Source organism: Pelodiscus sinensis, chromosome 1, assembly GCF_052426305.1.
Source record: "Pelodiscus sinensis isolate ZL-2025 chromosome 1, ASM5242630v1, whole genome shotgun sequence".
In the NCBI taxonomy this organism is placed as follows: domain Eukaryota; kingdom Metazoa; phylum Chordata; order Testudines; family Trionychidae; genus Pelodiscus; species Pelodiscus sinensis.
Genome location: NC_143052.1, coordinates 251,494,628 through 251,520,647, shown reverse-complemented (window position 1 = coordinate 251,520,647; position 26,020 = coordinate 251,494,628). Strand labels below are relative to the sequence as shown.

The following is a 26,020-nucleotide window of genomic DNA, read 5'->3' as shown; positions in this document are numbered from 1 at the left end:
CAAATAAAATTCCTTCTTCTACTAAGAGAAAAAGGAAAAGAGTACTGAAGTACTTTAGCAAATAGAATTTAACAAGTAATAAAAAACCCAGAGTGGACATTTTTCAATAGCTTGTTGGTCTACTGAGTGGAGAAAACAATGAAAGAAAAGGTTATTTCATCTGAATTTAAAACCATCAGAACACCCGAAAAGTAATTTTAACAAACAATGGAAGCCAGTTCAAATGGAGAAAATAGTATCCAGTTTATTTTCATGAAATAACGGTAATATCTAGCAGAAGATGTAGCTTTCTAATATTCTCTTTATACATTTTAGAAAGACATCATACAATTAATCTAATACTCCTGAGGGAATTCTGTGCCACTGGGTATGTGAAGAATTCATATGCCACATAGAATTCTCCACACCCCACCCACAGAAAAGACCTTCTACCACAAAGGTGCTACAGTTACTACTTTTGCCCAATATGCATCATTCTGGCACCAGAACACAAATAGTGACTTTCAGGTTGGAGCAGCTCCAGCTGCAGATAAGCCTTCTTCACAGCAGCCAGGCAAGAAGGTGCAGGATATGGGGGGGAAGGGACAGACAGAGTTTGGCATATGGGCTGTTGGGAGACAGACTGGGGTTTAGAAGGACTAGTGGAGAAGCAGAATGGGAGTGGGGTGCAGGGACACATGGGTACTGGGGCAAATATGCCTGACAGGGAGGTTGGGGTAAGCGAGAGTGTGTATAGTAAAAGCTTCCGAACTATCCCACTACCCCTCCCCTTCCAAAAAACCTTGTTCCATACTTCTCCCACCCATGCCAATAATTCTATAAATTCACACCCAGGTGCCTTCCCAGCAATTACTTCCTTCTCTCTCAGCTGCACTGTTACCCCAACTCCACCAAGCCATTGCACTGCTTCTGAAGGGGATTGTGAAATACATTTCTATACTGTACTTTAAATAAGTTATTACTTAGAGTTCGGCATTTATACCTAGTAAGGAATCTTATTATCAAAAATCATTTCCTGAATCTTTTTGTCTGTATTGTTACAGATATAGTTGCTGACAGATGTGCTTATATTGTTATTTTGATAGATAAAATATGAAGAATTTTTAATTTTTTGATGCAGAATTCCCCCCAAGGAATATATCATGTAACATATTTGTTGGGCTCTTTTTCATATAAGTCGTCATATGAGGGCCTGCAGCTCAGCTGGCTGGGATGGAAGTTTCCATCCCTGTTGTACACAGCCTTGAAGTCTGCAAACGCAAACACCAGCTGGCCCTTTTCAGCTTTAACCCATGTACTTGAGATGGGAAACTCCTAAGTGGTAAACAAAGTTTGACCTCAGTCTCAGCTCATAAGAGTGATAAGAATGGCATTAAGCCAGTACACGCACACCTGGTAAACAACAAATATAACTAGTGTAGAAAGTCCCATGCCTGGTAAGTTTCACCAGGGACCTAGACTTCAGATGGTGCCCTGGATTCCCCCAGCTGGAGCCACATCAACGATGGCCCTTGAAGAGAGGGACTCCCCATGGCAGAAGGGACGTAAGCATTCCAAGTGCCTTTTACTCTTATATGCATTACTCTGTAGCACTTGCTAATGTGAACTCTGTAATAGCTGTATCACAACAATTCAGCAAAATTAACTCTGTAGTAGCAGTGACATAGTGAAACTAATAAAGCAAGACTATCTCTAATCGACTCTGTGTTGGAGTGAACCCATAATCCTGTTTGTCCATGGCATTGTGAGCTGACACTCTTCTCTTCAGAAACACTTCATCTTTGTGAAATAATTCTGCTATAATTATTTTAAATGTAATCCAGATTCCTTTTCCAATTCAATTCTTGCAGTAGTTCAAATAATGTGAATATTTTTAAATGTGTAGTAACATTAAAATCAATTTATTCACATAACAGGGAATATTTTAAATTTAAAAATGGTATGGTTTTTAAAGTAACTTTAACATATATATATATATATATATATATATATATATATATATATATATATATATATATATATATATATATTTAAGATAGTAACGTGTCAGTGATTTTACTGCTGCTTTCTATAACAGCTACAAGAAAGCCAATATTCATTTTGGGTTTTTTCACCCAAATTAGCACATATAAAGATAAATTACTAATGTTGGGAGCTACTTACTCGTGTGACAGTGGAATTCTGCTTAAGAGTATGGCATTTTATGGATTTAAAACTATTTATTTCCCTGACGAGGCTAGAGTCCCTGGAATTTGCAACCCTCTGCTCAAAAGGTATGAAAAAGTAAGAGAAACTCACCACAATATTTATAAATTATTATTTATTAATTTAGTTAATACCTTTCACTTTATCCAGTACAGAATCCCAGCTGGAAATAAAGTGATTAAAACATGTTGTTTTTACTAATAAAGCTGCTGCTTCAAGCACAAAACTCATCAAACCAATCACTGGTTTCTTCTCCTAAGACTGATCAGAAACTGGAGTTGCTGTTGAATAACTAATCTTGCACCATGTATTCATCCATTTGCTTATCAGAAGATTAGTAATTTAGCACTCTGTGTTGATTAAAGTATATACAGATACATTTTCTTTCTATAGGACAGGTGCTTTGGCTATGAAAAATTCTGCCAAAGGGACATCTATTTAGTGTGGACTCTTGTTAATGCAAAAGTCTTACTGTAAGTTAACAGGACTTACATAAGTGCAGGGGTCTGTACTAATGTATCTATTTATAGAATTAAGACTCTATACGTTACTTTTTGGGTTGGGGTTGGTATGTCAGTAGCCTCAAATGTTCTCTTTCCATAGTCCACCCAAACCTGTGATTTGCATAGAATGGTTTCAGGCAAACTTTAATACTAACACCATTAAAAATAAGTTGTGTTGGACTTCCTGCAGGGTATGATATGGATCCCCCCCGTCTATCTCTCTGACTCTCCTGCCCTTGATCTATTCCTCCTCCTCCTCCCCCACCCTTTGATCACCAATCCTATGAGGGAGGCACAAAATCTGATATGCAGCTTTTCTGTACTACCCACATAGGCAACTGGGATGATTTGATCCATGGAAATTAGAAAACAACAACACAGACCTATTTTCTATCCCACCCTTTATAATGCATGGAGAATAGACTTCCAATGCCGCAATGGAAATCCCATACATTTTTAAAAGGCAAAACGAAAAAATGGGAAGTATTTATAGGCAAGTTTATATAGTATTCTGTTCCAAGGTCCTGCCATCCTCAGTGCACAGTGCTCAGAGAAACTGCTTTGATTAATGCAAAAGTGGTAGCAGAAGTGCCTCAGTTGATGCTTCTGTAGCTGTCACTTTTGATGCCAGAAAGGCTGATGCCTTCATATCCTATGCTACTAGTGCCAAAGTACACCCATGAGAGAAGAGACTAGGGCACACTCCTGCTATTCAAATGTCAAGGAGAAAATAGCCAATCCTGGCCACCTCTCAAGGACACTGTTGAAAAAGAGCATTATACAATTCTACTTGCTATGACACTACATAAAGAACACACAAAAAAGCAAAACTGGAACAAAATTGTACATGTTATTTATCTATTAACAGAGGAACCTTTGAAACGTCCACACCTCAAGCGTGTTTTTGTGCAAGAAAATCAACAGACCAGAGGGCTTTTGTCAGTAGAGTTATTCCTCTTCCCATGAGGAATAACTCCTTTTTGTGCTACAGCTCTTGTGCAAAAAGGCAAGTGTGGAAGCTCCGGAGGAGTTTTTGCACAAGAAACACCAACTGGAAAAAGCACAGGTGCTCTGATGGCCATTCTGTGAATGGCCACCAGAGCTTTCTTGCACAAGAGCGTCCATACAGTGTGGATGCTCTTTTGAGCAAAAGCACATCATTTTTGCAATGTGCTTTGAGGTCTGGACGCGCTTTTGTGCAAGAAGTTTTTGAGCAAGAATTCTTCTGCTAAAGGCTTCTTGCGCAAAAACCCTGCAGTGTAGACACAGTATAGGAGATAAGTTAGACAAGACTGGTATTTTATTCTGATTTCTATAGGATCCTTCTCCCCTTTTTTTAATTCAAATTCTAAAAAATTACAACCGTCCATAGCAGAAGTAAGGTCATTATCAAACACTAATGTGCAATAGTGATAGGGTGAACAGCTTTGTAAACAGCAAATATTAAAGTGATTTAATTTTATGCTTCTACCATATATTTTAAACAATTTTCAAAATCCTTGAAGAAACAAGCCTTTCCCTTTTAGTGTTCTCTTTCCTAAAGATCTGAAGTCTGCTCTGATTTTAGCCTGTAGCCTAGATGAAGAAGTGACACTGTCTGTCTAGCTTGGGGATATCAATCACAACAAAACAGTTAGATGCCAGCCAAAAGGGACACAAAAAAACAGAATAGGTTGCGTGTTTAAAATTTTGTCTATATTTCTGTTTAGTATCAGTGACGCTTTCCCTGTCTTTTTAAAATTCTGCAGCTGGTAGGCAAAACTACTCCATGGGATAATCAGGCAATCACAGCTTTTTTGTAGGAAACTCTAGGTCTCCGATATGGTACAACTAAGAAAAATAAATAACAAAAATCCTAATGTTTTATTTTTAAATCTTTTGTTTTCATTTTTGAGACTCCATTACACTAAAGAGTTAGTATCAAAGTAAGTAAAGTCAGTCCTAAACATGCATTCACTACCATCCTATTAATAAAACAAAAACATCCACCATGTGGCATGCTAATTAGAAAAAAACATGCATAAGTGAGATCTAAATCCTCAGATTTTTGTTATTTGCTGCAGAGTTTTAGCAAAGACCTTGTCCATTGGTTCAATGGTCTGTGCTTTGCCAGGTATTGGTTTCATGTTGCTTTTTATTACAAAATTAATGGTGGTAAATACATAATTAGGAAGGAACTTAGAATAGATTCTCCCATGCATTTACTCCTGAACCCCAATATGAGAAAGGAGTGAATCATCTTCTCCCCACTTCCTTACCCACCTACTTCAGGTCTCCACTATGACTACATGTGCTCTGCAGATTTCTGATCCCATTCAAAATGCCCTCAAGAGATATTTCCCCTTAGGCTGCATTTATATTCAGCTAAAAAAAATCAAGAATCCTTGCAAAGTCAGCAAAGGTTTCTGGTTGGACAATGAATAGAATATACAGGTTGAACCTCTCAAATCCAAGACACTCTGGTCCAGCAAAATCTGTTGTCTGGCAAGGCCACGGATGTTGCTGGACCAAAGAACCTTGGGAGAACAGGGTCTGCAGAGTCACTAGGCAGGGGAACCCTGGTATTAACTGAGACAGATGGTGTCTGGGAGCCTTCGCCCCGGTTGGGGAACTCTGTGAACTCTCAGGTGGCAACAAGACTATGCAGTGGCCCAGAGGCCCCAGCTGGGGAACCCCGCTGGTGGGGCCAGGCAGCAGCAGGGAATCCCAGCCCCATCAGGGGAATCCCTGGCATCAGCAGGACCACCTGGCAACTCCATCCAGGAAACCCAGGAACTCCCTGGCAGCAGCAGAGCTGGGCTACTGCAGCAGGGCAGGCAGCAGCCAGGTGGCTTTGGGGCCAGGAAAGTCTGAGGTACTCCTAGAGGAGCAGTAGCTGAACAGTCCAACCTGTACTGATTAAATATTACACTGTAAGCCTCAGTAATTAACCCTATGGGGTGAGATTTTTAAAAGCTATGGGTGTGTCTAGACTACATTCCTCTTTCGAAAGAGGAATGCAAATGAGGGAAATCAAAAATGCAAATGAGGTGCAGATTTACAAATCTCATGCTTCATTTGCATAATCGTGTCTGATCGCATTTTTGAAAAAATGTTTTTTTGAAAAAAGAGTAGTCTAGACACTGTTCTTTCATTAAAAAAAAAACCCCTTCTTTGAAAGGATCCTGTAAACCTTCTTTTTTCAAGAATAAGGGTCCTTTCAAAAAAGGATTTTTTTTAAAGAACCACGTCTAGACTGCTTTTTGTTCAAAAAAAAACTTTTTCGAAAAAGCGATCAGACACAATTCTGCAAATGAAACATGAGATTTGTAAATCTGTGCTTCATTTGCATTTTTTTATTTCCCTCATTTGCATTCCTCTTTCAAAAGAGGAATGTAGTCTAGAGAAGACAGAACTATGTAGCACTTTGGTCCTGTCCAAATCCACACAGACACACCTTCTGAACCCCGACGTGGATTGTTCTATCTGCTTCCCAAAATTCATAAACTTGGACTCCCTGGACGCCCCAGCATCTCAGGTATCAGCACTCTCAGTACTGGATTATCCAGCTATGTAGACTCTCTTCTCAAACCCTATGCAATCAACACTCCCAGCTATCTCCGAGATACTACTGACTTCCTGAGAAAACTACAAAACATCGATAACCTCCCTGATAATGCCATCCTTGCTACCATGGATGTAGAAGCTCTCTACACCAATATTCCACATGAAGACGGATTACAAGCAATTAGATACACTATCCCAGAAGATACCATTGCCAATCTGGTAGCAGACCTGTATAACTTTGTTCTCACCCACAATTATTTCCAATTTGGTGACAACTTATACCTCCAGATCAGTGGCACAGACATGTGTACTCGCATGGCCCCACAGTATGCTAATATCTTTATGGATGACTTAGAACAACGTTTCCTCAGATCCCGTCCCCTTTCACCCCTTCTCTACTTACGCTACATCAATGACATCTTTATGATCTGGACCCATGGCCAAGAAATACTGGATACATTCCACAGAGACTTTAACAACCTACACCCCACCACCAATCTCAGCCTGGACCACTCTACACGAGAGATCCATTTCCTGGACACCACAGTACAAATCACCAATGGCAAATTAGACACCACTCTCTACAGAAAACCCACTGACTCCTACAGTTACCTACATGCCTCCAGCTCCCATCCAGAACACACCATATGATCCATTGTCTATAGTCAAGTCCTTAGATACAGTCGCATCTGCTCTAATCCCACTGACAGAGACCAGAAACTTCAGGATCTCTACCAAGCATTATAAACCTCAATTACCCACCCGGGTAAAAAAAAAAAAAATTGAAAGAGCCAAATGAATACCCAGAAACCATCTACTTCAAGACAGACCCAGGAAAACCAACAATAGAGCACCACTTGTCATCACCTATAGCCCCCAACTTAAACCCGTCCAACGCATTATCAATAAACTACAACCTATACTGAAACAGGATACTACACTCCAAGAGGCTCTGGGAAACAGACCCATAGTCTCCTATAGACAACCACCTAACCTCAGGATGATTCTTACCAACAATCACAGGACATATCACACTAATACCCATCCTGGAACTTTCTCTTGCAACAAACCCCGGTGCCAGCTTTGTCCACATATTTACTCTGCTGACACCATTATTGGACCTACCCATGCCAGTTACAAGATCAAGAACACATATTCCTGTTCATCCAGAAATATAATTTATGCCATCATGTGCCTAAAGTGTCCGTCTGCTATGTACATTGGACAAACGTCTCAGACACTTCGGCAAAGAATCAATGCACACAAAACAGACATAAGACTCTTTCACAGAGAGAAAGCTGTTGCCTGCCATTTCAGCCAGACTGATCATTCACTTAATGACCTTAAAACATGCATATTGCTTCAAAGAGACTTTTACTCCAGACTTCAACGAGAAGCTTCAGAATTGTCATTCATGCTTAAATTTGACACTTTATGTATGGGTTTAAACAAAGACTCTAATTATCTCACCCATTACAAAGATAGCTTTCCCAATTATCACCCCTAATGTCACTACCTCGCAGAAACTTACCTTCCTCCCTCACCCCCACTCTGTTCTAAAATTTGATTTGTCAATTTCACATGCGTTCACTTTTTTTTGATTGTATCACTTTGGTATATATGGTTGTGCCGATTTTCTTCCACATATTGATCTGAGGAAGTGGGTCTGGCCCACGAAAGCTCATCACTTAATAAACCATCTTGTTAGTCTTTAAAGTGCTACATAGTTCTGTCTTTTGTTTCAGCTACACCAGACTAACACGGCTGCATCTCTGTCACTAGTCTAGAGAAGGCATCCTTTGCTAATCCAACTCTGCTGCCACTGAAGTTACCACTTTTCTGGGAGCAGAGTTTTACCAGTGTTGGGCACTTCTGAAAATCTTCTCCTCAGAACACTAATTTCCAGAGGCAAAACAACTGAAACCTGAATGTTTTCTAATGACATGCAAATTGGGATTGGATGGGTTCTGCCACCAGGGAAAAGATTCAGCCCAGGCGCTTCGGAAAGGGAAAATTCACCAGCTGGTGATGATGGTAGCTAGGATAACTACTTACAGTGGAGGGAGGACTCCATCACGATGTGGAGAATAAGTATTTCTGACAGGGAGGTTGCCAGCAGGGAGGTTGGGGATTGAGGACAGAATGCTTTTGACATGAGGAACTGAGAGGATGCTTGGTGGAGATTAGTACAGAGGAGCTTGGCTGCAAGCAAGGTCATGATTAGGATGCTGGTTGTCAGAGGGGTTTCTTCGACATCCAAGGCAATAACTACATAAAGAAATTACATATCTGTTCCAACATAACATTACATTTTAAAAAGTTACCAATATGCATATTGTGCCTCTTGCTGGCATATTACATTACTCAAGCACATTATTCACCTTCGCTCCCATCCATACCATGATCTGTTATCATGTCTGTTGTGCCTTATTTTACTGACATGGTAAATCCCTTTGTTTTCTCTCTCACTTTTAAAGAACATTCTCTCATAGAGCAATAATATTTGGAGAGCTCAACACTTATGATGGGAAAAGGCTGTGTTGTCAAAATCTGGATTTTCCTTCAGCTTCAAAAAATCCTTGGTGTTCCTCATAAAATAAAAATATTGTTTGGTGTTCATCGTTCTTAAAAAGTTTAAGAAACACTGTTCTATGTGTTACAGGGCTGGATAAAATGCTCTGTGTGGATTCTTATTAATGAAGGATGTACTAAGGTACTTCAGAATTACAACTCTTCCCGTAGTTTTTTCTTTTAGGGACACGATTGTAACACCTTTCACACCCAAATTATTTCTTTATACTTTGCTCCATGAGTTGTTTCACCAGATTTATAGGAACACTTTGCCAAGGAAGGGGTTAGCAACAGGCTTTCTATGAGCAAAAATGTCTACCTGAGAAAAGAAATGGGGTTGTTGTATAAACTGGGGTAGGATCAATGATAGAGGAAAAAAATTCCAATTATTAGAGATAGCTTTAATATATCCAGCCTAGGTCATATATGTTATGCTCTAGAAAAGTGAGGAAGTAGTAAACTGCTTGTTAAATCATAGTACTCTTATTTTTTTTATCGGCCTCACTAGAAAATACACATACACAAAGTGTAAATGGATCTGAACTATACATCTATTTAGAGATGATTTGACGATACAAGTATACAAAAATCAAGTGAGACAATCACTTAAACAGGCCCTCTTACTTAAATTACTGAGAACAGCTGACGTAGAAATGTGTACAGCCCACTTGAAGATGAATAACAACCACTGAATCACATTATCCTTTCAATCAGTTATTTAATGCAACACTTCTGTATGCAAAAAATATTGATTTTTGCCTGACCATCAGGACCTATTCTGATGGTATTAAAGAAAGTCAGAGAGAAAATGCTGCACGCAAAAACACTAAAATTAAACTGAACAGCTAAACTATTTACTTGGGATTTTTTTCATGAGAAGTCTTAACGAGGAGTATTTTAGTTTTACTGTTGGGGAGGATGATTAACTCAATCACACATTCCATCCTCCTCCTCTCCCCTCCTCCCCCAAAAAAACCAAACAAACAAAGATCACATAGGGCTCTTTGGAGCTACACAGTCTGTCTCTCCACAGGTCCTGCTTTTCCATCTTCCCTGAGCTTTGGATAGTATCTTTAAAAAAAAAACCCAAACCTGTGCAGGTCCCTTTTTTCTCTGTATCTACATGCTGCTCTCCACTCCCCTTGCTCTAAACCAGTGGAGCTTTGTGCCCAGTTTGGACAGAGACAAAACTTCAAAGGTCTGGATATCAATATTGTTTATAAAGCACCAGTATAACCCTAATTTGGCCCCTTTAAGCATTACGGTAGTCTTTAATTACACGATTACATGCTAGGTTAAATCATCCAGAGGCAGCAGGAATGTTTGGGGGATGCACAGAGTGGGAGGGAGTGCGCAGAGACCCCCAACCTCCCTGTGGTCCTGCCAGAGAGGAGTGCTCACTAGCCCAGTAGGAGGATTTAAAAACTGGCACTGACTCTAAGGTAAAATGAGTTTGAGACCCACGGTCATCAACTTTCATTAGGGAAATATATGTTTCACTTCAGTTTTCCCACGTTTTTATTGCTGCAAATTGGTACCTATATCCGCTGCACATCCCTTCCACTTTTACTTCAAATATTTGACCTGAAAAGAATAAAATTCTATATCTCTGAAGGTTTATGCACTTCTTACCCTGGGAATATAATGTATATCCCTATGCCTAAATATCCACACTTATCTAATAATAAATTAATGGGTAACTACTTTTTTTGTGCCAAACTTTCAACACGTATAAAATCTCTCATGAGGTAGAAAGATCCTGTGTATTTTGAACATTTTTATAAACTCAAGACCAAATTTTCAAATTTAGGTGCCCAGAGTCAGACACATATTCACGTTGATTTAGGCTATAACACTTCTATCACTCACACTCAACATTTTTTGAAACAAAATACAGGGCTATGTAGCACTTTAAAGACTAACACGGCTACATTTCTATCAACATTTTTTGTGATGCTTCAAAATTAAATGGAATTTAATTTTACTATTCATTACTGCATGCTGATGATCTGTTTTTCTTAGGTAACAAAGGGATACCTTTGCCTAAAGCAGTTTTCCCATCTGCCTGCATGACAAAACAGAATTTAAAATTAAATTAAAACTTATTGTTCAGTTTTGTCAGTCCCATCAATACAGCTGTTGTGGATCTACAAAACTAATGTCTTAATAAGTAAAATTGCATTAGATAAACAAATGTATTACATAATAAATAACAAATTGTAAATCTATTGCTCTTTACACTGTAGTGACAGTTATCTTCAGTATACTACTTGCTAATTCAGCAGTGTGTAATTGGGATGTTTACAGCTTCATCCAGAAAGCCTTAATTTTTGGTAGCTGTATTATGTTAGTATAGTATGTGAAAGTTTAAAGTCATACACTGAAAATTAGAAATCTCTAGTAGATGGAACCTAATAGGCTTGTAAATAGATACATTTTTAATTTGTTATTATTGAAATCCAAGAGCATGATAAGGAGGAGGTAGTAGAAGAGTATGAAATAAAAAACAAGATATCTAATCTTTAGAAACATAAATAACCAAAAGCCCCAAAAAACTAACCAGAGGGAGAATAAATTTCTAGAAAATTGTAAAGGCCAAAAAAAGGGGAAATACATGAAAGGTAGAAGTGCATAAAATTTGACAGACAAAATTAAACCAATGGGCATCAGGTATATGCCCAGCCTTAGGCACAGGGCATTACTCAATGCTTCTGAGAAAGGCAAAATCCCCATAATAGACCCACACAAATAAGCAATGCTATACACTGAGGAAAGCATTCCTTCAACCCTTGTGGCAATTGGTTCCCTTCTGAAGCATGAAATTGGATTACCCTTATTTTAGCATGCATAACTATAAGTGTTATTTCTTGTATTAAAGTTACCCTTTTAAAAAACTTATCTTTTAAAAAATCCATCTGTGGTAGGGGACTCTATAACCTTGTGTTGGCTTCCGTGCTGTGTGCAGAGGACTGGAGAACAAAGAGCTTCGAAGAGAGCCCTTTTTTTATCCTTCACCTATTTGTGTAACTCCCAATAATCTTAAACAGAGGCATGTAGATGCAAGGAAAAGTTTGAGAGAGACTGTGTGTAAGAGACAAGAGTTGGTGAATGAAGAAATGGAACCTTCAGACAAATATGATGAATAATTTATAGACATGAGAAAGGGATGTTAAGAATCGATTTTCAGCTGAGGATTCCATGGGCCTGAATAAATCAAACAAGGTGTGTGTACATAATACGAGTGGCCAGAAACACTTCAATAGAATTATATGGTCAAATTCTGCTCTCTTGTGTACTAACTGCCCCATAATTGGCAGTTAGGTGGAAACGCCGCAAATGAGGGCAGAAGCTGATCCAATTAAGTCATACATGATGTGACATATACTATTCTTTGTACAAAGGGATAGATTATAGTGTAAAGAATATTTATTTGCAATTTCTTTTTTTTTTCAGTGAACTATAGTATAACCACTGGCTGTCAGAGAAACTCAAGCTAGCAGGAGCCAGCACAAGGAACATCCTCAGCAGAAACTCTGTTTGCTCCAAACCGTTTTCACTCCTTGTCACCTGTCCCTTGCTCCACCTGTCCTCCATGTTTCCCTTTGTCCTTGATGATTATCCTCCACCCTAGCTGCCACCTATACTTCCCTCCCTTCCTTTGTCTTTTTGATTAGCCAATCCCATTCTAACAAAACTCTGCCAAGAAAATGTAATAAACAGAAAACATAACCTCCCCCACTCCTGGGGGAGAGGGGGAACCTGTTCTGCTAACATATCTTTTGCGAAACAGGACTCAGTTCTCTGTGCATATGTTACATCCCTTTTCTTTACACTGTGTCTGTCATGCCGTTGAGGTCTCTTACTCTGTGTTCACATAGCACCTGGTACAATGGGGCTCTGTTCACTACAAAATTGTGAAAGATGCTAAGACTGATACAGAAATACTTTATACTCACAGAATAGGTACAAAACAGAGATAAGCAGTGTAAACTTCCTCCCTATTCCCTACCAGTATGGTTCGACCATGAACTGGAGAGACCACCTCTGGTATGAGCAGGTATTTTATCCTTCAGGCTGCTCAGTCCACGGACCCTACAATGGGATACCCAAGATGGGTGCTAATTAGTATCTCCTATAATAAACTCTTGTTCTATTATATGCCCAATGAGAAATTACAGGCATGAAGACCACTAACTAGACATATGAACCTCATAAGAGCATAATAACAGCACAGTCAAACCAATGGCCACTCAGCTCTTCTTCCAACAATTGCCAGCACCAGAAACTTCTGGGGGAATGAACAGAACAGGGCAATTATCAAGTCATCCATCTTTTGTCATCCGTACAAGCTTCTTACATTCAAAGGCCTAGGGACACTCAGAGCATGAGGTTGCATAATGATTAATGAGGCACATATGAGTAACCTTTCAGTGGACACACAATAAAAGAAGACTGTGAAGAAGAAAACTACAGAAAAAAAGTCCTTCGGCAGCTACATTTTAAAAAGTTACTTGATGGAGAACCTTGTTCAAAATATTTACTACAAATTTAACTATTTTCCAGGAATTTGTAACAAGTGATTTTGTGTTTCATGCATTTGCTAAACATGTTTGTACCTGGTGACATCTATCTAAAATATCTCCTAACTTTCATAACCAATAGTTCTCTAAATTAAAACAGAATTTATAAAGAAGGAAGGTATATCTATGCTGTCCATCACCCTGGTATCCAACTGTTATCCATTATAAGTTCTTTTAAGGTTAGCAAGAAAACTAAATCAAGCTTGACACTGATTTTCTGCATGTTTTTCCATGTTGTCCAAAACATTAGCTACTAGCCACTTGTGGCTATTTGGCCAGTTGAGTGTGGCTAGTTGGCATATTATATATCTTATTAAGCTTATCAAAAAGTTTTTCCTGTGGGATGACAGAGTGACATCATCACGTTACTCTGCATCCCGCAACCTCTCCCCCATCAGCCACCTGGCCTCCTCCCTGCTGCTAACCCCATAATGGGATTGACAACCTATGGCATCTAAATATGGCTCTTTGACTCTCAACAGCGGCATTCACTTTTCTTGCACTGTGAAGGTAAGCAGCTGCTGGGCATCTGAGGGCAGGACCACGTGGAGAGTGGACTGTGGCCCCCGAGAAAGAGAGAGAATTTATATATACACACACACACACACACACACACACATAATGTAGGCTTTCTAGGGCTGGTTCTTTGTATGGTGACTTCCACAGTGAGGCATGGATTTCAGTTGGGGCCCTTAGGTACTACAATAATACAAATAATAACTGTGAAAAGTATTACACTTGTAATATTTTGTCTTGGTTTGGTACTAATTTTTGAGGTTCTTTATCACTATTATTATTTTCTAAAGGATCTAAGAAACCAAAAATATTTTTTTTCATTTGACTGATTTAGATACTATGGAAAATTATCAGTATAATGCTGATTACTCTCTGTCACATTTTCTTCCACTGTATGCTGTCCACAAGCCTATAGGCTGGAGGCTGCAAATTGTTCCCTTCAGACAAGCCAATTATGAGGGCTTAAAGAAACGGCAGCAATAACAGCACTAGGAAGCATCTGAAATGCCAGAATAAACTGTCCATGCCAAAGATTCTTCCCACTGAGAGTTGCTAGGGGCTACTGATGTTATAAACTCACAGCCTGATAACATGTACTGAAATTTTCTCTAATTCCAGAAAGCTGCACCATAGGCTTCTATCTTACAACCTGCAAAGTATTATGCATCCAGCTTTTGCTCAAATTAAAATTGTATAACAACACAGATTAAATCAAATGTATATTTTACAAAAGATCATTCTAGACAACAAAACATGGACCACTTTTGCTTTTGGAAATATGGTTGGGTTTTTTTTTTTGTAAGCTTTTCTATTTCTGGTTCCTGTCTCTTTTTATTCATTTTAATTTTCCCCATACATTCTCAGATCCTGAAAGGGGAATGATCTATGCTGAGCAGTTAGTGAGCAGTAAAGCCTGAGTGTGAATTTCAAGTGCATGAGCTGTTTTGTAACAACACAATGCAGGGAACTCTTTTGCTGTGTGCTAAGAGTGCACTTGAGCAGTTTAGCTTATTACGCTTCCAAACATACTAAACTACTGTACACAAAGGCACTCTTAGGGTACATCTACACTGCACAGCTATTTTGGGATACTGAAGGTCTTCACATGCTGCCCATTATTTTGAAATATTTCTGCATGCTATTTCGGCATCCTGGTAACCTTCAATCCACAAGGGTTAAGGGATGTCTCGTTATTTTGAAATTTGGTGCCGAATTTTGAAATAGCTTATTTTGAAATTCAATCAAAATAAGATATGCAATTTGCATAGTGCAAATTGTATATCTTATTTTGTGTTTAGGATGCTGTGTAGACACAATCTTAGTGAGCAGAAGAGTGTCCATATGAGGAGTTAGTGAAGAGTAGTCAATTCCTACAAGGTAGTGCACACAGCTCTTGTGGGATTTTTCCCAGTGTAGACAAGTCCTCAGTGTTTGATCTAATCACTGTGTTGGGCTGCCCAGCAGTTTGAGATCAGAACCATATCCATCTTCAGACAAGAAAAGACTACTGCAATAGCCAGGCCTTGGCAACTTACAGACCCCATGAATGCCTAGAACAGCATATATCAAACTTCATTGCACCACAACCCCCTTCTGACAACTACATGACCCAAGAGAGAGGAACTGAAGACCAATGCAGGGAGATCAAAGCCAAAACCCTGCTGCCCGGGGGAACCAAAACTTGATCCTCTGTCAGTGAGACTCAGACTTTAGCTTTGACACCGAGCCCCGGAAAGTCTAACACAAGCCATGGCAACTCATTAAAAAGGGGTCGTGACCCACATTAGAATCCCAACCCACAGTCTGAGAGCTGCTTGTCTCAAACATCTGTGCAGGTTACTTATCCCACCAAAAGTTCATGGAACGAGTCATGATGACACTAACAACTGCCACTGATAGTACTACTGAAGCATCCTTTCCCATTTTACTCACAGACTGTCATTCTTCCCCAGTCACCCACAACAGAGGCAATGGGAAAGAAGCAATGGGCTTAAACTGCAGCAAAGGAGGTTTAGGGTGGACATTAGGAAAAACTTCCTAACTGTCAGGGTGGATAAACACTGGAATAAGTTGCCTAGAGAGGTTGTGGAATCTCCATCTCTGGAGATATTTAAGAGCAGGTTAGATAGACATTTATCAGGGATGGTTCTAGAAGGTACTGGATCCTGCCATGAGGGCAGGGGACACAATGACATCTCGAGGTCCCTTCCAGTTCTAGTGTTCTGTGATTCTATGACTCAAGTACATATGGCAGATAACAAGCAGGTACAGACAAGCTCCACATCTCTGAATTCTTGCTTTCCTACACTCTGGTCATGGAAGAAACAAAGAATTCCAACCATTCCCCCACCATCGCAGCCACTACACAATGTCCTGCTGAACTATTCTAGACCATGAATAAACTAGAATAACTACTCAACTCCAGAACCCAGTACCCTTCAACAAACTTGTAGAATACAGGTTGTACCTCTCTTAACTGGGACTCTCCGGTCCGGTAACATTTGTAGTCCGGCAGGATCAAGGATGTTCCTGGCCCACAGAGCCCAGGTATAGGGAAGTCAGGCCACGGGGCAGGAGTGTGGCAGGGGAGCCAGTGACTCAGTTGGGGTGTGTGAGTGCATGTGGGGGGAGTGAGCGCAAAGGGGCAAGCGGCGTAGCAGAGAGTTCTGTCCCCTGTGGCCGGGAAGAAGCAGGGATCAGCAGTGGCTGTGCAGCTTTGGCCCCAGCTGCAGCCAGAGAGCTCCAGTCCTGGCTGTGGAGGTCAGGGTCCAGCTCCAGCTATGGAGCTAAGGGTCTGGCAGCGGCTTCAGAGCTCCAGCCATGGAACTCTGGCCTCACCTATGGAGTACAGGTCCAGCAGTGGCAGTGGAACTCAGGGTCCAGCAGCAGTAGATAGGGAACTCCAACCTGGGAGCTACAGCTAGGCAGGCAGCAGCGGTGCTGGGCTGGAGACCTAGCAGGGGTCAGGAGTTCAGCATGGGCCATGTTGGGAGGGACCCCTCCTGGTCTGGCAAATCCCCTTGATTGGGACCATCAGATTCTGAGAGTTCCGGACGAAGAAGTCCAACCTGCACTTCTTGGAGAAAGTCACCTGAGATCATTCCAAGATGGCCTGTTAGGTCACCAAGAATCAGAAAATGGACATAGGTGCAATAAAATATTATATTCCATCTCTGAATTAAGCCTATTGACATACCAGGAAACCCTAAAATTCACAACAGAAAAACTGAGCCACTTCAACTCTTAACTACACTTTTTTGAAAAAAAGTTGAGCAACACAGCTTTTCACAAACAGCAACATTTTTCACACCCAATGTAAAACTATGGTTCAAAATGCAACCCCAGATTTGAATATGCAACATTCAATCAAGTCAGTGACAGTTGTTAATGCAGAACAATGAACAAGATTTGACCAAAATACAAACAAAATGTAATAAATGCTTCTGTCAGGCCCTGCATTACCACCTTCTTCCTATAGGCTTTGTATATCCTTGCAGGGCTGGTGGACTATCTCCAACAACACTATCCTTCTAACCAGTGATTTAGCAGTCAATTCTGCTCCTCTTCAATTTAATAATGTCAGATGTTGTTCTGGAAGACATTTTAGATTTTTGAGTGTTTGAAGAAAGTGTAAGCAGCAATGCAAGCTGCTGAAAATTATAGTGCATCGGAATACAATTACTAGTCAGCAGAATGCTGCTGAATATCTCATTAGCCCATCATAGAGTCATGAGTCTTCAAAAGGAAACATCAGAACAAAAAAGTAAGGGGGTAAGAAGCTTTTTGAGTTGGATGTTCTTGTGTGGAAAAATACTGTTTTTCCTGCAAGAACTGCATTACATGAGAGTGAAGAATTCAGATTAAGATCCCAACATTCTGTGAATCTATGAAAAGTAATATCTCTATTTCTGGTTATTTGTGTCAATATAATTTTTCTAGATCACTAACCTGTGTCTACAATCAGGGAATTGCCACTAAAACCAGACACTACATTCCAACAGCAGTAGATTTGTGCCACAAATAAAAAAAAAACATTAGAAATGCAAAGTGTGGAGTGGTAAATATGTTAAGGAATCATATATATAGTAGCCCGGTGTCTGAGAGTCTGTAATGCCGAAGTGCTGGCTGTTCCTTCTGGGGGGCGCTGTTGCCTGAAATGCTGGCTGTTCCCTCTGGGCGGCCCATGCTGCATGGGGAGTGTGAGGCCCAAACAGCCGCTTGCTCCCCCGCAGTGGCCCAGCTGAGCGGCACAGAAGTCAGCCAAGCACCATGGTGGGAGGCGAAGGGTGGCAGGGTGGTGACGTATACGCCCAGGGGGTGGGGCCTGGACAAACGTGCATCCCCGATGGAGACAGAGGAGAGCGGAGAGGGAGTGAGAGGCAGGAGGGGGAGAAGAGAAAGAGAGAGATGGAGAGAGAGGCAGAAGGTGGAGGAGAGCTGAGATGGGGGAGGCAGTAGGAGAAGGAGCGAGAGACGGAGCGAAAGACTCAGGAGAGAAGATTGAAGTGGAGGAGAGACCTGAAAATCCCGTCTTATGACGGGCTAATTGGCTAGTATATATATAGTCCTGCAAGACATTTTAGAATTTTTTTTTTAATTTTTGAAGTAAGTCTTCTCCTCCCCCAACTACAAACAATACTTTGTTCCAGCCGTCTATATTGCACTCCTGGAGGAAATAAATTGGTGGAGTCAAATAAACACTTTCCCCTAAAGAATCTTCCAAAGCTCTAAAAAAATGTCCCCCTTTTGACTTGACAAATTTCAGTAGATGTGGATTAGGAGTTGGATTTGTACAAGTATGCCAATAATAGTATATCTGACCTGCTGGAGAGGGTTCAGATCTCAGGTCTATCATTTAATTGAATAAATACATATCCGTGCAGTGGTGAAACTAAAAAATGCTGTGTTTTTTTTTGTTTCTGTTGTTTAAAAAAAGTAATTTCAAACCTGCTTTAGTGTCCTCATTCTCAGGCCTCATGGAAGGTTAATAATTCTGTTCGTTGAGAAGGACTAAGTATAAATCTCTTCCAGCCTATGCTGCTGATGAGAGGCAATGCAAAATAGTATCACAACATTCCCCAAGAAAATCAAACTAAGCATTCCATCTAGGTAATGTAGAGCACCATCACCATAGTCTGTAATTTGGGCCACTTCATATTTGCTTGTTTTCTATATATTATGTCATTTCAAATGAATGTATTTCCATCTCATTGTTTTAAAATATAGCTGTTGGTCCAACACTTTCATATTCAGTTTTAGCCAATATTTTAAAGCTGAAATAAGAACTGCAGACACAACCATAACTTCATGTACTTGGCCATTTCTGCTATAAAATATAACTTCTGTATTTTGAGATCAGTAGATGAAAAAATATTGCCAAAAGAATGGAAAACTCACATAAAGATTGTGATAGAGATTGTTTACTTCACTATTATAACAATGCTTTTCCCCAGAGGGCAATATTCCATAGTTTCTGGATACATCTTGATCCAAGAGGCTACGCACATATAAATACCCTATCCACTGAGATGAGGTTAAGCTCTTTTTTGTGAAGCAGATGTTTTCTTCCATGCATTTTTTTTTAATTTTCAAATTTATTAGTCTCTACTCTTAAACTATCCAATTCATATTCATGAAAGCACAGTAATAATTCTTATCCCCCCCAGAAAATACTTACATGAACTCTGGCATGGGCATGAGTTTTTCCAATTATATATATATACATATATTAATTTACATTCTGAAATCTTACTTCAGATTACCAAATGTCTGTTGATCTTACTTCAGATTACACAAACTAATCTGTGGAGCTCATTGCCATGGGATGTTGCAATCATCAAAAGCATACCTGGGTTAAAAAAAAGAACTAGAAAAGTTCATAGATGATAAGCCCATCGATGGTTATTAGCCAAGATGATCAGGGATCAAGACCCATACTCATGGAGGCCCCTAAACCTCTGATTACTAGAAGTAGGGAGTAGAGGAAGTGACAGACTGGTCCATAAATACACTGAAACATATACTCTCCCTAAAGTTCTGGTACAAAGCATTCTTGGAAACAATATACTGAGTAAGGTGGCCCATGGTCTGACCCAGTATGGAAGCTCTTACGTTCTCATCTCTATAAAATGAAAAATAGTAATTTTCAGATAGTTTTTGCCACATGTTAAATAAACCTAAAGGCTACGTCTACACTGGCCCCTTTTCCGAAAGGGGCATGCTAATTTTAAACTTCGTAATAGGGAAATCCGCGGGGGATTTAAATATCCCCCGCGGGATTTAAATAAAGATGTCCGCCGCTTTTTTCCGGCTTGTAGAAAAGCCGGAAAAGAGCGTCTAGACTGGCCCGATCCTCCGGAATAAAGCCCTATTCCGGAGGATCTCTTATTCCTACTTTGAAGCGGAAAAAAGCGGCGGACATCTTTATTTAAATCCCGCGGGGGATATTTAAATCCCCCGCGGATTTCCCTATTACGAAGTTTAAAATTAGCATGCCCCTTTCGGAAAAGGGGCCAGTGTAGACTTAGCCAAAGACTCTTCTACTGCATTCTGTATTATTTTCATTTATATTTGAAAATTATGTTTTCCCTTAGATTCCATATTTACATGAAAAAAGAGCATAGAATATTTTCCCAAGACGTTGGCTACGTCTAGATTGGCATGATTTTCCTCAAATGCTTTTAACAGAAAAGTTTTTCCGTTAAAAGCATTTGCGGAAAATAGCTTCTAGATTGGCACGGATGCTTTTCCGCAAAAGCGCTTTTTGCGGAAAAGCGTCCATGCCAATCTAGACGCGGTTTTGTGCAAGAAAGCCCTGATCGCCATCGGGGCTTTTTTGCGCAAAACAGTTTTCAGCTGTCTACACTGCGCAAAAGCATTTCCGGAAAAGGTCTTTTGCCCAAATGGGAGAAGCATAGTATTTGCGCAAGAAGCACTGATTTCAGACAGTAGAAAGCCAGTGCTTTTGCACAAAATCAAGCGGCCAGAGTAGACAGTTGCTTTTGCGGAAAAACTTGCCAGTCTACACGCAGCCATTATGTATTGTTTCCTCTGCCTTACATAAGAAAAAGTGAAGGACTGAGCCATTCTCCCTGAAGAGCATCAATGCAGTACAATATGGTAAAAACATGGGAGCATACAAAAAACAGTTAATAGATGTTGACAACAACAGAAATACATATGTAAAGCATAAATTCTGAGAATCTGACTAATACACAACATACTGTATAATGGGTTCAACCTGCAAACATTTACCCGTCCACAAGAGTTTACTCATATGACTGGACTCATTTAAGACAATGGGGAACTTATACACATACACAACTTTTATTAGCAATGTGATCTCAGGATTGGAATCATAGTTACTAAGAGCTGTATTCTGCCGTCTTTGCTCATGTTCATTAGTACCTTGCAGAGTGATTTCAGTTGGATTATTTTTGAACAATACACAAACAAAGGCTGACACAATCCAACCACACAGATTTTCCCACTCTCCATAATTGCAGCTTAGCCATTAAGATGATACATTTTCTGGAAAAAAAAACCCATCTGGAAACATTCTTTAATGTTCAAAAGAGAGTGATGGGAACACTGTGGCATTATTGGTGGGCAAAAGGATATGCATACTGTATTGCTGCCACATAATGAAACAATCACATGACATGAATTCCATACATGTGAAACTTTGAGCAAATGGGAAGCCAAGAGTGCTCTAGTTTTGTTCACTGCTGGGAGATATTGCACATTGTGTTATTTTTTTCAATGACAGAATACACTTTTTTCCTTCTAATTAACTTTTCAATAACAGTCCTGCGTTTAAAACAAATAGAGTACTTTCCTTCAGGTTATAGAAAGAAAATCTACCAATTTCTTCTCAAGACACACTGGAAACAGCACATTATATTTTAACTCAGCGTGGCCTGGAATATTGTCTGATATAATACATTTAAAGAGAATGAGATACAATGGGAACACAGCATCCACTGCAATGAAAGAAAAAAAAGTCTAACACCTGGTTGATACTGTCATTGAGTTAACCCTGTATAACACTGAGACTTTTCACAGCTGTAACACCACCACACTTTGACTTATTCAAATTAACTGTTTTGAAATATATCAAGATATTTTACTTAACAGCATCATTTTGTCTGAAGGAACTTTTTTTAGCTTTGGCCATTTTGTAGGAATGTATTATTCTATGCAATTCTTACCAAGCATATTTTTTCAAAATCCTTTACAATCATATACTATTTTTATTACTGCAAGTGATGTTTCAAATTCTAATATTTTAGCCATTCAAAAAAGGATTTCATATACACAATCAAAAATATAGATATATAACAAGAATGTACATTACATTACACAAAGTACCTTATATTTCACTGAATTAATCATTCAGATAACTTTTGTAGCAAGTTTTACATCCTGAACAGCATGCCAATAATGAAGGCACTGCACACACAGAAAAGTTCTAGAGTATTTAACTGAAAATTATAACCCATCTGTGGCTTTACTAAACTATCCCACAGATTTCAGTAGCTAAATATAACATTGCTATAGAATTCTATATAATGTTTTTAGAAAATTCTACAGCAATGATATCATTTTCTGTTAAATTCTACAGGTTTCTAGAGCATTTTTAAAGAACCTAAAACATATTGATTTAATCACTATTCATTTCTATAGAACTTATTAAAAGTGAGCTATGTCTCATTCCAGTACACATTTCTGTATTGGATACATCAAAGAATTAAAAATATCTGCAGCATGCTACTTACTGATGTGTAGAGGAAGCCTTCTCCATTTAGGGCTATATACAACCCTGTCTTTACACCCTGGATAGCGACAACTCGTAGTCCCACTGGTATAAGGTTGAATAGAGCTGTTAATATAAATATGATCTGTCACAGATATGCACTAATACACAGTGCATTTGCATAACCAAAATCAAGAACAAATAACAACTGTTACTGCATCCTCAAAAAGCTCTGATTTCAATAAAATGTTATTTAAGAAAGCATTGTTACTGGTTAAGTTATACTTATTTTGAAATTTTAATTGGCAATTATTACTGTAGAATTTTAATACTGGCACAATTGCTAAATAGCAATAAAAAGAATATCTGATCTGACTGCAAAGGATTAAAGTAGCATCACAGTTTAAATGAATGGAAAATGCTGTAACCATCTAAAAGTGGAGGGGACAGAAACAATTTCTAAGTATAACATTTTGGCATCTATTTGTTTCATGCAGAAAGTCATAATAGCAATCACAAATTATTCTGCAGAATGAAAATCTTTCATGACCTCTGTGATTTTTTCCCCTTTAATCCTTAAAGGTACTAAGTGGCACCCTCAAATAAAACTGCTTTCAGCACAGCAATAACTCAAGAACTGAAAATGAGATAGATATTTTTGTTGAGGACATCTTTGATATAAGCAACAGTACATAGATCCAGTATATGGGAAAGAACTTAGATTTCTATGCAGAAATATAGGCAAGCACACATATAACTGGAACTTGAGCAAACGCATGTGCATGAGCTGTCCTGAAAAATGATGCATTCCTAAATTGAGGTTTTAAAGAGAAACACCCAATAAGAGCTATAGTAACAAAGGTACATAGATTTGATAAAAAGGTGAAGGAAACCTTAAAAAGGAAATAAACAAGGTGTATAAAATATTAGTTTTCTGGCAAGTGAAACATCGACCTACTTTATGCCATATTACACCAATAAGCACAAATGACTTTGCTGACTTGGATTATAAAAGAAAACACAATTACTATTAATCAATGGGGGTCTGAGGAACAGCCTGAGACAGAGGTTATGCTATAGAGCTTAAGCCCTGGATGAGCTAGGAACTGGGAGAGGCACAGGCCCTTGGTTGAAAAGCAAAATTGTATGTACAGAAAAAAAAGGGAAATGCATTCACTATGAACAAAGTAGATATGAAACCATGGTACAAGAGCTTCAGTTTGGTCAGAACATGGCTTCAGAGATGTAACGGCGACAGCATTGACTCAGAGGAAGCTAATCACATCTATGTAATATTGAAATGGTAATACTATAAAATATTCTCTCCACATGTATCAACATTATCAGGAATATGCCCGTGCAATACATGAATACATGAAATGTGATCCTATTAAGAAGTATAGCCACAGTGAAAAAGTTGGAAGATACAAGATAAAGCAGCATACTTCCCTGCAGCTGCAGAAGGAAAAGGAAGTGCATAAATAAGAACTCCAGAAGGTACAGAGAACAAATTGATGGATTTATATAAGAGAAGAATTAAGAGGTGTTATACAGACAGTTATGCATGAGCCAAAAATTAGCATCGATATGCATTTTTTGTCCTGCTGTAGCTTTTAAGGACTTCAGTCAGACAAAGGGAGTTCTTATTGGTCTAGTCATTGTACTTATAGTAAACTCATGCACCTAATCTCATCTGAAACAAGATGCTATGAATGTGACAAAAAAAAAGAATGGAAGGGATCTGGAAATTAAAATTGTAATGAAAAATAAACCACTGGAATACCTAGATTAGCTATTGCACATTTTGATAGCTTCTGAGGGTTCCAAATCATCTGAAAGTTTTAAAATAGTAAGTAACATCAATTATCCACAGCTGACACACAACAAAGACACCATTATTTGGATGGCTTCTTGTAAGATGTCATAGCAGAATTAGGTCTTGAGTAGGGATCTGAAGGAGGAGGGAATCTGGAGGATTAAACCTTACACATGAATGCAAGGATATTATTCCATAACTAAAGAGGTGCAAGAAAAGCACAGGATATATTGACAGAAGAATCAGTCAAATGGGCATTCAAGATGGAGATAAAAAAAAGAAAAGAAAATTGTGGGAGGAAATCTGGATGTGCATTAATAGCATAATGTTTGTACAGCACCTGGCACAATGGAATCCTGGTGCATCACTAGGTCTCCTCAGTGCTATAATAATAAAAATAATCATAATAATAACAACAACAGAGAGAAGAGAGCATATATATCCAGTCTTCTATTCCTGATCGTTAAGGGGCAATGGGTAGGAAATCAAACAATTTCATTAAAGAAAAATGCACAAAGAAGAGCCAGGAAAACTGTTAAAAATAATCTACTCCAAATCACAGAATTTTCTTCAAAATCTTTTGGAAAGCAATCTTCAGTGACATCACATGAGAAAAAAGAAACAGGAACAGAGTCAGACAATGACAACCCACGATGGAGATTTGCAGACTTGAAATAATTATAGTGCTTTTTTAGGCAAATGATGAGAAAACAAATTACAGAAGTTCGTGTTTATTGACTCTTTGTAGTTCAGAAAGCATTGAGAGAAGGATTTAATTAAATGTCTTTTTAAGGCTGCCAAATTATAACCTTACTTCCTCAGCACTTAAGGAACTGAACTAGTGCATGAGCTATTAAAATATAAAGCAGAATGCTGGAACTCTGCTAACAAAGAGCATTGGCCCAGTACTTGAGAGCGTGCCTGGATTTCATTCCACAAGACATGTCATTGGGACAAAGGAGATTAATGTACATACAACTATGGATGCACATATGCCCAGCATAACTCTTTAGGTGCACACTGATTTCAACAAAATACTCTTCAGCTTAGGCTCAGTATGTGATATCCACATGCTCATATGTCAGTCAAATGAAAACCAATTTCCTACAGACCTGATTGTGCAGTACTCCTCAGTGAGGGCTATTTCTATGCTACCTTGCAACTGTCAAACTTCTAGCACTTCAGATGTAATCCCATTAATCACTCACTAAAGATTCACTTGAACAATTTAGACCCAGCACTTAGCGAAGGGTAAACAGCACTGCTACATTTCTATCAGAGTTGTACAGTCTCCCTCAGTGAAGCACAAAGCTTTTCAAAGTTTCTCAGCATAAAGAGTTAACTACATAGGGAGCTGGATGTAGAGCTATAGCTCTGTCTCCTCCCCACTCCTTTAAAGCACAATTAGTTTCCCTGGAGTAATAAGTATTATTGAGGGAGCAACCCTGTACTGCTCAGAGTCTGTAATTCTGCATGGGTTTTTCTGGGGGCAGCAGAGCACCCTCTTCCCATACTGCACAATTACATA

General features: G+C 39.1%; 1 protein-coding gene across 1 annotated transcript in view; it reads right to left on the bottom strand.

Annotated features, from left to right (window-relative positions):
* The window catches only part of FGF14 (fibroblast growth factor 14), a 188,197-nt gene that overhangs the window by 103,129 nt on the left and 59,048 nt on the right, over positions 1-26,020 (bottom strand). The window contains exon 3 of the mRNA XM_006114810.5: positions 22,699-22,802. Coding sequence (XP_006114872.2) covers positions 22,699-22,802 — 104 coding nt within the window. The remainder of the gene's footprint in view (positions 1-22,698; positions 22,803-26,020) is intronic.